Here is an 18,688-nt window from a genome sequence, read left to right on the forward strand (position 1 = left end):
TAATGAACAGAATAACAGGCTGCTGGGATAAAAATCTGACTTTCCAGTCGTCACAGTCAGTACCTACAAATAAGAAAAGTTCTGCTTGTTTCCTGTGGCTGGAGAGCTCTCAGGGTTGCAGGGAAATGAAAAGCCGACAGCAGTTAATCGTCTCTTTTTGCTGAAAGCTGCTCTGAGAGTCGACGCTCCCTGAACGTTTAGAGATGTCGACCTGCTGACCTCAGAGTGGCTCCACTCGGCGGGCAGGCTTTCGAAGAACGGCAATTTGGGTCCAACATGCAGAATGACGTCCCCCGAGGGGAAAATGAAACCACCACCTGGATGTTTTCTGTCACTGAAGCGAAGCAGAAGTGCCCCTCGTCTGCTTGTAACCCCCCTCACTACCACCACCGCTCCCTCCTCCCGGGATAAATCCATTTCCTGGATAAAGCCGAGGAGATGTGGAGGCACGAAACAGAAATTCAAGCAAAACCTGTCAGGTGGCTTTTCACTGTGCATATCCAGCCTCTTTTCTCATTTCATGGACGGGATGCACGGTGAAGCCATTACTGTAGCAGTCACCTGAAAAGAGACAGAGAAGTTCCAAAATTCAGCCAAAAAGGTTTTAGAACAGGAAATGATTTTGTGGTAGCAGAGTATTTCTATTCAAAGGAAGAAAGCACATAATCCTCTCGTGTTGGGTGTCTGCTCTGAAAAGGTGGAAGAGACTGAATTAAACCTGCCTGAGATTCACTGTCTAATGTTTCTACAGTATTGAAGATTAAATCTGAAAAGTGTTAACAACATTTTGCCAAACACATCAAGTCCCCCAAATACATAAAGTTTCTCCCTCTTGGTTTGAACACAGTTGGACATTTTTATTGTTACTATTATGATACTGTTTTGAACGTTTCATACCGACAGGAACAGGCTTTACCTTCTTTAATTATTTATCTGTAACGTCCACTTTTCTCTTCGCAGTTTCTGTACATGGTTTATTGGTGAGCCGATCCGAACATTTCCTTCCCTCGCTCTCCCGTGTTGACTTATTTCTTGTTGTTTGTTTTGTCACCCTTTCTCCATGCTACGTTTTATTCCAACTTATGGTACTAACAGTGTTTCACTACTCAAATACTGTGTTACATTATATTTTATTGCCTTGCCTTTTATTTGACGTTTTTGTTCTGCCATAATTAGATGTATTTGTTGGTTTAAGCACCAAAAACCATCTCAGTATAGTGGAGGTCTAGCAAGAACAAGACGTTTTTGTCCATTTTTGAGTCTCTCTTTTGAGTGACTGTTTTCTGAGTGACGCACAGACAGGCCAACCACAGGTAGCCGACTGTAACAACACGACCACATGTACGTTTCACAGCGGTTTAGTACAGCCCACAGTGACATCCAGTGGCTGTAGTTATTATGACATCTATTAAGTAGATGTCGTAGTATGAAGAGTGAAAACTGCTAGGAGGAGGTTGTGGTGGATGGTTGGGACAATCAAACACAAGTTTTTTACACAAGAGACCTGAGTTAGTAGTAGATAGTTATTGTTGTGTCTTTGACCAGCAATTTTAGCCAAAACTATGAACTTTTTCTAAACCTAACCTGGTACTTTCTATGCCTAAACTTACAGAGAGAGTTCCATAACATTAACCGCCTTGATATTATCTTTACCATGACAGTGAAGCTCTGGTACGCCTCCTGCTGGCTTGCTCGTGTGGGATTTATCTGAGGGTAGGAACGAATTACCTGTATTGTTGTTTAGGTTCACCAACGAACAACAAAGATTATTTTTGTATCAGTTTGATCAGTTTTGTCGGCAGGCGTTGGCTTTTCAGTTTTCACAATTGTGGCAGATCTCAGTTTATGATAATGACCAATTTGCAACCGTTTATTTTTGCACCCATCAGGGGAGATCCTACATTGACCTATAATTGGATTAAAATCCTTCCTTTTGATCACTTTCCCCTCCCTTCTTTGGAGCTTTGTGATGAAGCAGTTTGCTGAATCCGATCCACAAACAGGTCTGATCCCGTATGACCTGCTTCGTCCACCCAGATGGACGAATGTCTGCTGCTGCTTGTGTCCCACATTTCACTCTGACACCGGCCCTCGGCAGCAGTTATCCTTATCTCTAATGAACTGTGTTTCACATTTTCAACCTGTCAGATGGATGTTGAGTTGTTTTGAATGTGAACGGTCACGTCCTGCTGCTTTTCATAAAAACACCCTCCTCCCGTGGTAAAAGGCGAACCACAGCGTCTCCATTCAGACACAGGGAACGTGAAGAAGCCCACACAAAAAGCTGTCAGCGTGAGATAAGTCGCTGCTCACTTTGTGTCCCTGGAAATTGGCACTTTGACTCCCAGAATGTATTTGTTGCTGGCAGTGTTTGCAACAAGCATAAGAATAATGGTTTAATTTTACCCTCTCGACGCCAGCGTCCTCCTGACGCCTCATACATATGCAGCTTATGAAGCAGCAGTTTCTGTCGCTCATGAAAACTTAAAATTCTCATACCATACAATATGTCAGCCGTGGTTCACTGGGCAGAAATTACCAGGACTGATGACATTTATGGGAGAGATTTCTCTCTCAGGCCTGACTGCTCCGCTCTGCTGAGGATCGCTGCTCTGAGTAGTGGTGTTGTTGGAAAATGTTTGTTTCACCAAACCAGACGCTTGAAAATGGTTTACAGTGGATGGATGAGGAGATGGATGGGTACACTGTCAGAGAGCAGGTAGATGGACAGGAGAGCTACAGCTACAAGTCATCATCCTCATTTCAGAGAATGATCTGTTGTTTTTTCTTGGTCTTGACCTTGTTCAGACCTCAGACAGTTTATATCCAGTAGTTTTCAGTATGAATATAAAGTCTGTGTATGTGACTAACTAAACATAACTAAACATTGTCTGATTCAGAAATGATGACTACAGGGAGTTCGATCTGATTCAGAACAACTTCAGTTCAATGATAATCTGCTTTGATCCAGTGTAAATCTGATGTTTTTAACTTGTCAAATGAATGTTTTTTTTTAAAAGAAAATCTAACTTGTCTGCCAGTTAAGGTGTGATCAGTTTGGGGAATCAAACATGTTGATTTTGTCACATCCAGTCAGTTTCCATCTTTAACCTTTAATCTTAAACCATTAGTGATAATGAGTTAAATCAGGTGCTGCCACCTCCGTCAGACACAGTCAGTAATGTTGTCAGGCTTCCTTTTAGCGTTTGGTTTAAATCCAAAGGGCTGATTTTTTTTATAGAAGTTTGTGGTTAATGAGTGAAAATCTTTGGTATGCTCCTTTATAAGAATCTCCATCCGTCTCCAAACACGTCTGAACTTTTCCAGCCTCTCTGAGACAGATTGGTCTTCCTCTGTTGTTTTTGGCGAACTCTGTTTCCTAATGAAAGACATTTGTTTGATAATGAGACTCTTCTCTCTGTAATGATGGTGTCACACTTTAACAATGAGTCTAATCTTGTTCTTTTTGTTCTGTTTCTCATCCATCCTTCCTTCCTCTCATCCTCTGCTCTTCCTCTCCATCTGTTTCTAATTGATTACACCCTCCTGTGCCAACATCTCTCCTCTCATTTCTCCTCCCAAACTCTCTCTGTACCATCCTTCACTCCTCTCCTCCATCATTCCTCCTCTCTCCTCTTTCTCTCTCAGGTGAACAAGCAGCAGCTACAGGCGGTGAAGGAGCGTTTTCTGGCCTTCCTCAATGGAGAAACTCAGATTGTGGCTGATGAAGCTTTCTGCAACGCCGTGAGGAGCTACTACGAGGCAAGATGATTTTATCTCTACTCTATCCTCCTCCTGTAAAAACCCAGGAGTCAGGAGGAGGAGTCTGGTTTGGGATGTGATGGTATTTGATGCTGTAAATTTGTAGTCTTACAGTTTGTCTTAAAGGATAACTCCGGTATTTTTGAACCTGGGCCTTATTTTCTGTATTTTTGGGTGGAAATGATTGATAGGGACAAAATACCACCAACAGCTGCTGCAGTGTAATCCAATGGACAATCGTCCTCTTCAGAGTCCGTCCTCTAAAGTTCTTGTTTTGTCTCTGACAGACTCAGATTGTGATTCTCAGTGTCTGACAACATGATGAGAGGATTCCTTACAGAGACAGAGCTTTTTATTAAAGAGGAAGATCCAGAAACATCTCTATATATCACTACCAGACTCCACTGACAAAAACAGGGATTTTACTGCGTTGGAATACCACTGCCTCCATCTGTTAGTTTGTTTGTGTGGTACTTTTTCTTCAGTAAAGTATCAGATTACTTCTTCCACCACTGAGAGTCACACAATAACACAAACACAGTAAAACCTCCGACCTGCAGGTTGACCCAGGCTGGTTTTGTGGCTTCCTGTGGTTTCAGACTGTCCTGTGTTCGGCTCTGGTGGTGGGGGGTGTCGTGCCTCCGTCCTCCTCCACACCTCCGATGACTGAGTGGCTGTTGAGCTCTTATGGCACAAAGTGATTAAATTTATCACCAGCGTCAGCCTGAACCTGATTAGAAAATCGATCCACAGGCTGTTTTCCGTTTGCGAGGGAGTTTTTCCTCTCTTTGTAGCCCGGTGCCACAAATCCCCCTTCTCAAACTAAAGCTTTTAATTTTCTTCACCTTTGCCCCCTCGTCACTGCATAGTTTCTCTGACTGAAAACATTTTTACCTCTTCTCAAAGTTCATCCCTCCCCTTGTGTTATTGGGGTTGAGGAGCTCTTTGGATCATGTCATGTCAGTGTGAAAGCAGTTGACAGAAGCACAGTCATTTTTCATGGGTTTTACATTCTACCGACGGTTTTCTTTGCCGCCTTTTTGGATTTTTTTCCTCCTGTAATTTGCTCAGCATGTGGATGGGAATCTGTCCCCTGACTCCTCTGGAGACACCGTGACAAACCCTCCCCTGACGGCTCATGTTTCGGTCTCCCTGCTGTCGGAGGAGGAGGACAGCTGTGAGGAGAGATTGCAGTGAATTTCCTCACTCTTTTTATTCCATTTTTATCCTCTGTCTCTCAGTTATCTGTCGCTCCTCGGCTTCCATCTCTCCCTCTATCTCCGCTCATCTCTGTCTTCCCCTCTTCTGCTGAAGAGCCTATAATCTGGTACGAGATGGAGATCTTATCGGCAACTTGTCGCTTGTTCTCTTAATTGCCAGCGAGTATGAGACTATCTCGTTCAAACTCTCAGTTGCAGCTGACGGGCCGAATGACCGCAGAGACTCGTCCTCAGGAGATCGGACACAAAACACTCGTCATCTTACAGATGTCAGCGTTGGTGTTTGTGTATTTCTGTGAAGTCGGAGCATCAGTTACAGAGTTTCTCCACCCTACGAACATTTAATGACAACAACAGGGATTTGTGGCATTTTCCATTTATCATGTAAAGTCATGGCAGATGTTCCTCTTGAGGAAAGACGATTGTCACTGCAGAGAAACTGAAGATGATCGATTTTCAGCTTCTTATCCTGCTTCAACTCTGCATCATTCCTGGGAGAAACAAAGGTTAAAGTACAGCAGAGCTCTGAAAAAATGTCTGCATTGCAACTAGTACGTCCTCCAAACTGGACAGTTCCAGTCGTTGCATTTACAAAAACTGAAATTTAAAAGTCTGGTTTTCCACCTGAGGCATTGATGAGCATGAAAAGTTTAACCCATTAAAATAATGGTTCAGAACAAAGCTGTAGCATGAATTTCAAAGCTCGACAGAGCTGAGAGATATTTAGACCTTTACTTGAGTAAAAGTACCAATAGAGCAATGTAAAAATAGACTAAGCATACTAAAGCATTAATGTGTCAGCAGCTTGTTATTAATATAGTTTGAACTTCTTTAACAATGTGTTGTGTTCTAAAGGTTTGTTATATCCTCCATTATGGGAAATCTTAAAAAGTAAGCACTAACTAAAGCTGTCAGATAAATGTGGTAGAGCAGAAAGTACAAGATGAAATTTACAGTACAGTACTTGAGTAAATTATTGACGATATTGTTGCAAAAAATGACTCTGCATACACGCGTGTAAAGAATATTGGCTGATGTATCAATAGCAGAATGTTTTTTACTGCCTGAAATCAGTATGGGCCTCAGGGCTGTGTTTGTCTCTGTCTCACTCTGCAGCACATGTCCTCCTCTCTGTCCATCACACTCATTAATTATCACCTATGAGCTGTTGTGTTGGACACCATCTCTGCTCGGCTGCTATTTGTCTAATTAGCATCCATACGTGAGCTCTTTGGCTCGGCTGCTTGATGAGACACAGAATCTGCTGAAATCTGAAATCTGGGTTATTTTTCATTCTGTGACCGCTGAGTCTGATGCACAGCTAAAAAGACTTTAGGGAAAAGTGAGTCATGACTGTCAACTTTTATGAATATGATGGATGAATTTTTATTAAAACATGGCAATTTGCAGAGAACAGGAGATAAAGGTGGAGCACAATTCACTTTTACCAGAATCATAATCAATCTTTGAGTGTTCAGACACCAAAAGCTTGAAATAAGACACTTCATCTGGCATAGTTTTAGCTTTTTGCTGCGTGTGGAGTAACTGAGAGGCAGGACTGTCGTCTCTGTCCTCATTGTCCTGAACGACTTCATGCGGAAGCTGATTTATTTTCTTCCAGATGATTTGATCCCCTGAACGCAGCTCTGCTGGAGATAATCTCCTGTTCACCTGAATGACAGTCTGATGATGAAATGAGGCTTTATTGGCCGTTCTCCCCAGACTTGTTCATTATCGACCTGCTCTGACCACTCCAGGATGTCTTTAGGTTTTCATTTCTTCACAGCAGACAGGTGTGTGTTGTGTGTGTGTGTAAGGCTCAGGGGGGAAATAGGAAATGAAATCCTCATCCATCAGTTGTCCCTGAAGTGGTCTTAATTGCCTCTGTCTTGCACTTTTGCAGTGTGAAGTCGTAATGTGACTGATCACAGATACAGAGGAGGTGATTTAATTTAATGTTGCTCGCTGGGAGAAAACGGTCACAGTTGTCTTTTTATGTGAATTTCCTTCAGTCTGTGGCTGTGACTCTAACAAGCTTCATGTGACCTAACAGTGTCAACAACAGGGATTTCTCTCTGCTTTTTATTTCTGATATAAAGTTGTGGAAATTTGTCCTCTGTGATGTTATTAGCAGAAGGATCAGATTTTGCCAGTTTTAGGGAATTATAAGATACGTGTTTCATTTTCCTTTTTTGCCGAGAACTTTAGTGGTGATTTTTTATTCAACTTGAGACATGATGCAGATAGAAAATTCAATTCAATTAAATTCAATTCAATTCAGTTTTATTTATATCGTGCCGAATCACAACAAGCCCATTCTCTTTAAAATATAGTATTTAGACCCAACAAATCCCAAAATTCAGCAACATTTGTCACTTTCTTTTCGTGATGCAAAATGCGATCAATAAGTTCTGAGACGATTCCTGTTGTGAATAATGGAGCGCGGTACAGTAATGTGCATGCAGCAGGTATGAGCGATAACTTTCACGGGTCAGTATTCTGTGATGCGTCTTGCAGTCGACATCGGGACCTGTGTTAGACGTGTTTTTGTGACAACTTACAAGTGAGCATTTACAATTTCACCATGGAGCAGAAGCAGCACTGTGTCGAAATCTGTGAGGACCTCTGTCAACAGGCCTGAGATGATCCAACCTTCGTGTTGAGGATCGTCACTGGTTACGAGAGTTGGGTCTACGGCTGTGACCCAGAGACCAAACAATGGAAGAACCTAGAGTCTTCCAAGTTCAAAGAAGGTGCTTCAAGTCAGGAGTGTGATTAAGAGCTTTCTCGTCATTTTCTTCGACATTCAGAGAGTTGTGCACCATGGATATGTCCTGCCAGGGTCGGACCATCAACACTGAATTCTACTCCACCGATCTGAGGCGTCTGCACAAAAGACTTGAACTGTGGCACCATTGCAATTGGGTGCTCCATCATCCACCCACTTAGTTTTTTGAGTGCATCAACACAATTGTTGTGTCCCACCTCCCTGTGACTTCTTCCCCACAGGAAGGAGGAGGATCCAGCAGATGGAGCTTGATGCACCTACAAAACGGGACTATCAGAACTTTCTAAGCAAGGCAGGAGCACTGGGAGCGATTTCATCGTTACACAAGGTGACTACTTTGAAGGGGATGGCAGCCAAATTTAAATCAGACACAGGTTTTGGTTGTGACATGTGCAGTCTCTGAACTTTTTGATTGCCCCTCATGTAATTCAGAATCTCTCTTTACAAACTGTTGAACATATGAGACTCAGTTTCCTTACAATCCTCAGGAACCCCCTTCTAAGACGGCCAGAGAAATGAATTGTATAAAGAGTAGAGCCATGCAGTAGTAACATGACAATAATGAAATTAAAATGCATGAACTGACCTTTCAATTCAACAAACTGCAGGATCAGAATGATTAGGTTGTGTCACTGTCGAGGGAGGAACCTAAACATATTGTAGCTATCACACCGTCAGTGATACTGTGCAGGAGAAACACATCGCTCACGTCAGATTGAGGCAGTTTATATTTATGAAGGACATATTTTTGTGCTGCTGGAGCTGCAGGTGTGAGACCTGTAATTTAGTGTTTTAAAGCAGCTGGAGTCTGGTGCTTCGGGTAGGTGACATTTCTGGAGCCCAGCAGGAAGCTGCTGCTCAGACTGTAAGTGCCTCCAGCCCAGAGATCTTTTTTTTATTATCTAACAAAGTATTTCACCTGACTCCAGACCTGCTGGTGGTTCTCTGTATTTGTACTCAGCTCAGACCGGTCTCTGCACTAATCACACGTTTAATCTCGGAAAATGAGATGGAGGAGGACGGCAGAGTAATCAAAGACAGATCAGCCGGTCAAAACCAAGTCAAAGGTCAACTTCATAACAGGGTCAACAGTCTGCTGGAAAATAAGTCCAATCAATATCTGTGTTCTGCGAAAAATCCATAACTCTAATTCGTGACTCAGAAATCTTGGATCGGTTATTCTCAGCCTGAGACTGGGACCTTTATGAGTTCTCAAGATACACGGCATGATTATTCCGTTTTTATTAATGATTTAAGGAGACATTTCCACAACTAATTATCACCTACATTTGAAGCTGCAGAATCTTACCTTGTGCAGTGATGAATGTTACAGCCTCAAAACACTTTCTAATGATTACATGTTGTGAATACAAGTTGGTGCTAATGAGTTACAGTCCAACTTTTAATTTAAATATTTCTTGTCAAATTATAATAAATGGCTGTCATAAATTCCATGAGTCTTAAAGAAATTTGTCTTTAGTCTGAACAACAGCAACAAAACCCCCAAAGGATTTTGTTTGTTTCTGACTGAATACACTAAGCTCACTTTCACCTGCTCATGATTCTTCCAATCTGTTTGGAATCAGCAGAATATCTCTTCAAATCCTGAAGATAAATCTGGTAGAAACAGACATATGGTCTGTAGAAGGTTTAAGGGAACAGTTACTCCAGTAAAAGACAGAAGTATAGTATAGGAGTAGTCTTATGTCAAGAAACACCAGGTAATAAATAACCAGGTGTTCCAGCTGATCGTTGGTCACCTGATGACCAGCTCCCCTTCTTTGACCACGATGCATCTGTCTCCTGGTCATGTCGTTCTGCACCATACAACATAAGAAAACCTGGCTAACAAAACTCAACTCTGAACATCGTGTAACTGCGCGTCCGACTGGCTGCGTGTTACAGTTTACCCTCCAAACAAACACACCTGTCATTTACAGAGAGGCTGTGAATGCATCGGGAGCTCCGTCACTCTGCCTCCAGGCTGTTTAATGCATGTATTCCTCAGTGTGTGAGTGGGAGGCCGGTATCTGTCTGCGTCTGTTTGCTTTGATACAAGTTTCACATGGAAGCCTGCTAATGCAGCATGAAAGTGGATTTACACTCAGCTGAGGGGGAGTGTGAGCGTTTGAAGTGTACGTGCAGGCAGTTTGTCTTTCTCATATATGAACATACAATTCTGCTTTCAGGTGTTGACTTAAACATTTTCGCATCCATTTATGTTTTCTTCTTTGTTGCACAGAGAAATTGTAAAGGCTTTGATGTTGTCTTACCTCAGCTTCATAGGAAAAGATGTTCCCACAGCAGAGTGATACGTGAAAGCTGCCATTAACTGATAAATCAGATCTTCCCAGCAGTCCAGACTGTTCTTATTGTGGGTTGTTTGTGTTGTTTGGTTTAAAAAACTTTAAGGGAATAAAAAGTGTTAATTCTCTTTAATAATTGAGTCAAAAACGAAGAACTAAATCTGCCCTTTTTATGTTCCTAGATTTAACAAAAAAAGGCTTAAAACTTTTCTCTGTTCTCTATTAAAGCAGTAAGCCCTGACAGGCTGTGGTTTATAGTGATTTTAGAACAGCTAAAACTCTGCTTCGTGTTGTGCCTAAAGGTCTTTATACAGTCTTTATAGAGTGTGACATACTTGCCTTTGAATATACAGGAGCTTTTCACCACAAAATATTTGTGTTCTGAGTGGAAGTACTCATGACCAAAACAGCAGTTTGAGAACATAGAGTGATACGCAAATTAGATGCATGAAAAAAATGTGTGTTCATTGAAGGAATAACTGAATTGCTCAATAATGCTGCTGTAATGTAGACACAGGTTGAGAATTGGGAAATCAGATTGGATCTGGGGAGTTTGAAGGTCAGGTCAACACCTTGGGCCCTTTGTCGTGTTTCTGGTGACATTTCTGAGCGGTTGTTGTGCTGTGGTGGGAGCATTGTCCTGCTGGGGGGAGGCCCCTGACATTGGGGAGTGTTGTTGCCATGCTTGGTCTGCAGCAGTGTTTCAGTGGCGAGTACATGTCAAAGTAACAGATGAATGTCAGGCAGGCAGTTTAACATCACATCTCTTCTCTTTAATTATAAATCTTGTTAGTGTTCAGAGAGAACACAGAGAACTGATGATGAAAAGATTTGAACCTGTCATTAGCGTCCGATCGACCAACAGGTTGATGTCAGATGGAGTTCAAACATACATTTCCTCTTTCCCTCTCTATGATCCCACCACTGCTGCTGTTTCTTTCCTTTGCCTCCTCAGTTGTTTTTCCCCAGAGTTCCTGATCAGTGGGAGGTGACGATGACTCAGCGCTGTCTCTGCTGTGAGGTTGAGTGACCTGTTAGTCTGTCACTTTAAAGGACTGCTGACATTTCCTGCTGTCCTCTCCACTACAGATCCTCATTATGTCCCTGCGGACACGTTACTGGAACATCCACAGCTGCCACCTCCACACCAACTATATTAAAGGAACAAGACATTTTAGGAAGTTGGTTACAAGTTGGAGCTAAGCTTCAGCTTTGTGCTAAGCTAAACTAAACATGTTTTGGACCTGTCTCTTGACCTCCCATTTTCTAGGCCAGGTCAACACCTTGGGGTCTTCGTCTTCATTTCATGTGGTTTTTCTGTAAGGGGAGGCAGTGCTTCAGTCTCGCAGTCAGTAACTGATGTCGAATCTATCTGTGTACAAGAAGGACAACAGTTCAGAAACCAGTTCAGTTTGACCTTGTCAAAGTGTTGAGAATCCAAATATTCAGATTGAGATCCTGAGAACTCTCCTCTAAACCCTTTTCCCATGACTCAGAAACCCTCCAACAAAAAGGAGTCAATGACCAAGAACATGAATATGAAGTATTATATAAAAAGAGAAAGTGTTTGGTCTCCATGGGGACGGAGAACAGACCAATTTGGACAAATCAGCTGAATTAATACAATGCCTAGCTGAATTGCAGCAATCATGTACCTGTGGTGAAAATCGCAGAGAGAATAAAAAGACCAATTTTCCTAAAACTTCCTGTTCTTTTAATGAAGAAAGTAAGTTAGTTTTCATTTGTTGCTATAAGGACTAAAAAATGAGTCACATCTCGGTCTTTATCCAAAGCAGCTGAAATAACACTGATTCATTAATTATGAGCATTGATATTGACGAGTGAAAGAAATTTGTTCAGTTCTCTGGTTCTGAATTTTTTCTGTTTTCATGTCCTTCCTGAGGATTCCTGTGTAAACTTTCTGGCTGTAAGACTGTTTATTCCTCCTCTGAGGCTGAATGACCACATCCAAAAACCAAAGTTATTTAGTAGTTATTGCAGCTGTCTTCTTTTATTCAACTTAGTGCTGTTTGTCCAGCAGAGACACTAATGATAAAAAACACAAATGGAGTTTGGATCAGACAGACGCTGCAAATCATTCCTGGCATTTCATTTAAGTGTTCTCACGGCTTTTATTACTTCTGTTGTTGACTCATTTGTTTCCCTCATGTTTAATAGAAGAGAGAGTCTTCATGTACTAATGTGTCTGAAAAAGTTTTTTATTGGATGGTTGCTGATTGCCGGTGTCTGAAGTGTCTGAATACCTTTACTCACAGTCAGTCTGCAGTTTCCTCTTTACTCGTGATCTACTGAAGATCAGCAAGACTTGTCTTTGGACAGATGTTGAGCTGGGTGATTTGTAATTTTTAGCTATTTATATTTATATATATCATCTCACAAATTAGATCAATGATGTGTGAAGCATTAACAGCCAGGGAGCTTCTTCCTACGGTAAGTTATTGATATTTAAGTCTGAATCAAAGTGATGAACCAACAGACCAACACTGTCATCCCTAGAGCCATGTTGCTAGCATGGCTAAAGAGGAAACACCATGTGTGATGTGTCAGTTAATATGAGGAAAAGCAAATAGACCTGTTAGTTTGTTGGGTGTTTCTCTGAGACCCAGTAGATGGGTCTAATTTCAGGTGTTGTAGTATTTGTGGAGATACTCCAGGTAGTAAACTTAGTTTGTTGTATTTAAGTCAACCGAAGAAAGTCTTGGTCGATTAAAATCGTTCTTACTCCTCTATTAATCAGTTGGTTGTGGATAGAAAAATCAGCATGTTATCTCCTTGGTTCTATCCAGTGAACCAGCTCAAGTGTCCTCCAGTTTAGATCAGAACCAGTGTACTGGAAGGCGTTGTACAACAGTGGATCTCATTGATCACCTGTGTGTTTTTTTTTTTTTTTTGTTATTACAGTTTTGTCGGCACAATGATTTCTGCCTCCTCCATACTCTCTGTTCGCCGTTCTTTGGTTCCAGCTGAGAACTGTCGTTTCGGTTCAGAACTCATTTATTTTTGGTTGAACTAGTTTTAATGGTTCAGATTTGTTGCACAAACTGGAATGGAACCAGTTCCATGTTGGTGGATAAAGGGGTATGGGTGCACCCTACCTGGTAGTCTTATTAGTCTAAAGTCACCTCAAGCATTTCACCTCATTCATGAGTTTATGGAGCATCCAGATACAGAGTAGTTAGCCCTACTGTTTTTAGATGATACGCCATGTTGGTTTTTGAGCTGTGATATGCAAACCGCTGTCTGCAGAGCTTACTCTGACTTCCATCCATTTTAGAAATGTTTATAATTTTTTTATAGAATGCACCCACACTGACAGCTTCTGTAAACGTAATACCTAATAATGGATTAATCCTGGACAGCTGTTGATGTAGAGCTTTTCTCCTTATGAAAACACCAGTTATTGTCCAACCAATAAGAATTTGGTTGGATGAGAGTATATCGACCGACTGATCGACTGGCAGACCACAGCACTACAGGTGTTTATTTTGCTGGCATGTTTTCTGTGGCATTAACCGCAAACTCCCACCAGCATCTGACTTTAAGTTGCCTTGTCCCTTGCAGGGTTCTCTTGTCTAGTGTTTGTCCATACAGGACTTCAAGTTTGCCAAAGCATCTCCATACCACCGACGTCTTGTTACCGTGTTTATCCACAACAGTTTTTCAGTTCAGGTTGTTGTGACTGTTGAGCTGTTGATTTCTGTGCCAATACAGAAACAGCTTCCTCTCAGGGAGCACTTACCTCTCCTGTTAATCTGAAATATGTCACTAAAACAGCAGCATGTGCTGCCGTGTTGCTGCTCAGCCGACTGTGCTGTGCATGTTTTAGTAGTGGTCTGTTTGCTCCTGAAGGACCGGATGTGATTGATTGTTAGCACACTCAAATGTTCCTTCTGGGACCAGCATTAAACATGTATCAAACATCAGTTGATGTTTTGTTTCTCCTCCTCTTGTTTCCCTCCATCATCCTGCTCCCTGTGCTGAATGTGTATTTATATTTGTCTGATTTTCTTGTTGTTTCCTCCTCGCCTGTTTGGTCTCAGCTCACTGAGTTAAACTGGATATGAAATCGCACAATGGGGTTCCTTCTCCATCAGAGTGCTCAGTTAAAGTAGCATTTCACCCCCATGCTCTGATTTCTTGCTTCACCTGTCTGATCAGACACAAAACAGGACAGCAATCAGAAACATTCTCATTGAACCTAAACCCAATCTGAGCTGTCGCCTTGAAACGGAGCCAACAGCCGATGGTTACGGCTCTGATACTCCTCCTCTGCGGTCTTTTAGTTTCCCTCACACACTGATTTGACTTTCATAACTCCACTGCTTCACGGTGCATCTGAGACATTTGCAGTCTGAAAGGGGAAACGGACCTGGTGTTAAAAAGATTCTGCAGCTTTGCTCGAGGGAGAGGAGAAGCCCACTCTTCCTCCTTCAGTCTGTTCATCATCAGGTTCTTATTGAACATGAAGTAATTGGTTTTTAAGAAAAAACTCTCATCAGATCTGTTCAGCTGGTAGATTGTCTGTTACAGCCTCGACAAAATGACACATGGCTTCGATAAAACTGCCACTGTGGGAGGTTCCAGTCAAGGTTTCTCCCTGACAACACACACCAAATTGAAATCCCACATGCAGACCAGTCCTGTAAAACAGGCTTACAAAGTCTGGATCAGTACCTGCTCCCTGTTATTTTAAAATCTGTCTTGTTTGTATCTTCCTCAGTGATCTGATGTTTTTTCTGTCAGAAGTGGTTTTTCCTGCCGTCACAGTTAAACTAATAATAAAAATTGAATAGTTTTAATTGTCTGAGCTTCATTTACATAATCACCAGAATCACACTCCTCCTTGATCTCTTGATCTCACAGTGTCAGGATTCAAAGTCAGTCACTGACGCCTTTTCTGTCCTCTGGGGACATGTTGCTGTTTGTATTGTCGTGGGCTCAGAGATGCAGCGTACAGCTGCCTTGATGTAGCATTCATTCAGAATTATTGTTCGTTGAATTTCACTGAAATCATGTTGTGATGTGATCATGATTATCAGTAGTTCAAAGTAATGACATAAAGCTATTTATTTTATTTATTAATTATTATAATTAAGTTTTTTTGCTAACCCATATGATTAGTCTCACATAAACACAGTTTATAATTCTTTGCACCAGCGACAGTCATGGCTGGAGGTTTTATGTTTTCAGGTCGTCCGTCCCGTTCTCATGAACAATATCTCTGTAACGTCTGAAGGAATCCCTTCAAATTTGGTGCAAACCTTCACCTGGACTCAAAGATGAAGATTTTGGTGGTTAAAAGTCAAAGTCAAGGTCACTGCATCTGCTACTTGACTGGTTGGTGTAGACACTGAACTGTGAAGTGGTAATTCTAGTTAGCGTGAAACTCTGATATTATCAGGCCACTGTCACACAGAATCAGACTCAACTTCTGCTGCAATACAACATCCAATCAAGTACCTGAAAGTGGTGAATGCAGCCGTGGAGATGGAGGTTAGAGATTGTCATGAAGACCTTCCGTTTCATAGTATTCTAAATACGTGCAGTGTTTTGGTGTTTGATGAACCTCCAAACTCATGAATCTGTTCATCAAACTGGACTCTTGGAGCATGGTCTAATTGATTTTCTGATTCATCAGAGAAACAGTCTTTTATTTTTCTAAAGAACCTGAATGTGATCTATCGAGCTCAGAGCAGAGATGGTTCATGTGCTACTCACTGTTCCTTTCTCTTTGATCAAAGAAAGTGCATTTATTCTCCAGTCACAGTGAATTTCAAACTTTGTTTACGCTGATATATGAAGTGTTGAGGCTCTCTGACAGACTAACAGGCTGATTTGAAGCAGGCGACGGAGACGTTTTAATATCAAGCTGAAACATGTTTTATGCATGAAGGAACATATGAGCAGAGGATGATCCACAGCTCCTCACAGCTGATGGTAGAGCACTTAAAAGAAAAGCTTGAATAATGCTGTGACGGAGCAGTTCCATCGAAAACAACATGGGCAATGAAATGTACATCAAACCAAACAACCCGAATTAATCTGAGACACCTCTGTGCTCTGCTGATGAAATGTGATAGAAGAACCAATTGGTCTGTTGAGTTCTTGGTGGAATTCTCGACTGCAGCAAAAAGTCCATTTTTACTTCAAACAGATCAAAATAATCTCCGCTTGTCTTTTTTATTAAAAAAAGTGGACGACCTGTAAAAACCTTTCACATCAACACAACACAAGTTGTAATTTCAGTTACACTTGCTGTCAGTGGAGTCTGGCAGTGATATATAGCATCAGTCACAGACATATTAACTTCAGCATCTGTAGTAAAACTTTTAAAACCTTTCTGACTTTGATTTTTTTCTGTCCGTGTTTGATTTTATTTTAGTGGTGTTCAGGTGTTTAACCAGTGAAACACTTGTCTCTGTTTTAAACTTGTTGCTGTTGAAGTCAGAGCCTCGGTGTGTGTTCAGTCAGTCAGATGGTCTTCTTGTTTTTCTCCTCTTAAGCAGCTGTACTGATACTCAGATGGCTGCAAACACTCGTCCTTCTGTGTCTTTAATCTCCTGACTCACAGCCTGGTGCTCTGCTGGTGTGTAAATAATTTAGTGAAATTTTAAAGCCCCAATTAATTCGAGCAGCGGGGAGGGAGGAAGTCTCCTGCTGATCGATTCATTAGTAATAATGGCTGACATTTATGTCGCCAGACAAAATGGAGGAGCGCCTATAGAATCCACAGAGCAGCAGAGGGAGGGCTGACGACCAGGACTCAAACCATCGGCTGTAGTTTTACAGTACAGAGTTCAGCCCAGGTCTCATGGTTCAATCTGAGACCAACCTCAAGTTGTAGTATGAAATAGTATACACTTTTATGTATGTCAGTGTTCTATGTCTTCACTAATATCCAATAAAATAAAACTAAAAATACAATAAAAATAAGATAAAAATAAGATAAAACTGTGTCGGCCTCGTGTCATAACAAACAAAAGCAGCTTCTTTTTCATCCTCACCTCTGTGTCATAGATAATTAAAGATAATTAAATTTTTTAATATTCTGTAAAACCAACTAAAAAGTGTGACAGTGCTTTAATATCCCTGCTGCATAGTGACATTTACGTGTGATCAGGAGGTGCGATCGATAAGTTCTGAGACTGTTCCTGTTACGAATGAATGGAGGGCAGAACAGTAATGCTCCGGGTGTTTTTGTGACCGCGTTCAGGTGTGCATTTGCAAATGGATTTAGAAAGAAGCCGCACCATGTCAAAGTCTGCAAGGATTTCCATCAACCGGCCTGAATGACCCAGATCATCAGAAGACCGAGTTCTCTTGCACCATCCTAAACCGTTCTTGGAGAGGACATTTGATGCAGTGGCATTTGTGTGCTCCATTGTCCATCTGCTCATACCACTTATTTGCTTTGCAGTTTTTTGGCTTCACCATTCCCTACCTGTCCTACTTGCCGGACTTGACTCTGTGCTACCTCTGTTTCTTCCCTAAAATGAAATTCAAGCTGAAAGGTTGGCATTGTGCTGCATGTGTCAAGTGTTGCAGATCGTGCTCGAACAGGACTTCCAGGGAGCTCTCCAATCGACATTAGTAGAGTTTCTACAGTAAGAGATGGGGGAGTCATCGATTCAGGCTCAGAGGGCGTCTGGGTGGGGGGTCAGAACCTCCCACTGACTGACAGGAGGCTCAGAGCCGCCAAGGAGGGAGTGACCTTTACATTCTCACATGGAGCAGCCCCATCATCAGTCCACCTTTTCAAAATGATAACTCTTAAATACATTTCTTGTTTGTGCAAACAATCAGTGTTTCCTGCTAACAAGTTGTATGGGTGTGTCCAAAGCCTGATATATCTTATTTCTCTGTGTCATAGAGTTACATTTTCATCCAAAATCTATTAAAAATACAACAATGAGCTGCACTGTTGCACTGTACGGCATCATTACCATTAACACACTGTAGTTTATTCTTGCTAATCCCATAAACACTGTCCTGCTGCATCAAATACTTATTAGAGCCCTAAATGTAACAAAAACCGTTGCCAAAAATAGTCCTCAACAAATGCACTGTTTCTTCTTGTTTGAGTAACATTTTCTAAAAATGACAGTGAGCAGCTGTTTTAGGAAATTACTGAGCCTTTTTTTAAAATTCATTTTTTCTACAACGAAACATCAGTTCATCTGTCGTCCGTTTCAGCTCAGACAGAAAACAATCAGACCAAATGAAAACAGTCATTATGCTGACACGGAGGAATAATCTCTGCTGGTTAATGAGCCACTGGCTCCTCCATTAGTCCATCTTCATGCCACTCACCATTATTAGATAATGACCATTTTTCCATCTGCTGAGAGCAGAGACAGACAGATGTGTGAAAGGAAACAAGGTTATGACAGATGATGTTTTTCACTTTGCTCAGTTGGATTTGATTCTGTTCTTGGAAGCCAAATAGCTAATTGTTATCTTTACACTCTGACCATTAACTGTAAGACTGAAAGCAGCGTCTAATTATATGACTAGAATGAAAACCAGCAGGCAGAACAACTCAATGAATGAAAATGTTGCTTTAATAGAAAAATGTGTTTAAACTTTGTCTC

At 41.5% G+C, this 18,688-nt stretch overlaps 1 protein-coding gene across 3 annotated transcripts in view; it reads left to right on the plus strand.

Annotated features, from left to right (window-relative positions):
* cadps2 (Ca++-dependent secretion activator 2) overlaps nt 1-18,688 on the plus strand; it is a 157,410-nt gene that overhangs the window by 26,391 nt on the left and 112,331 nt on the right. For all 3 annotated transcript variants that reach the window (XM_018704949.2, XM_051073199.1, XM_051073200.1), the window contains exon 2: nt 3,649-3,762. In XM_018704949.2, coding sequence (XP_018560465.1) covers nt 3,649-3,762 — 114 coding nt within the window. The remainder of the gene's footprint in view (nt 1-3,648; nt 3,763-18,688) is intronic.

The sequence above is a fragment of the Lates calcarifer genome, linkage group LG10 (genome assembly GCF_001640805.2).
Source record: "Lates calcarifer isolate ASB-BC8 linkage group LG10, TLL_Latcal_v3, whole genome shotgun sequence".
Taxonomy (NCBI): Eukaryota; Metazoa; Chordata; class Actinopteri; family Centropomidae; genus Lates; species Lates calcarifer.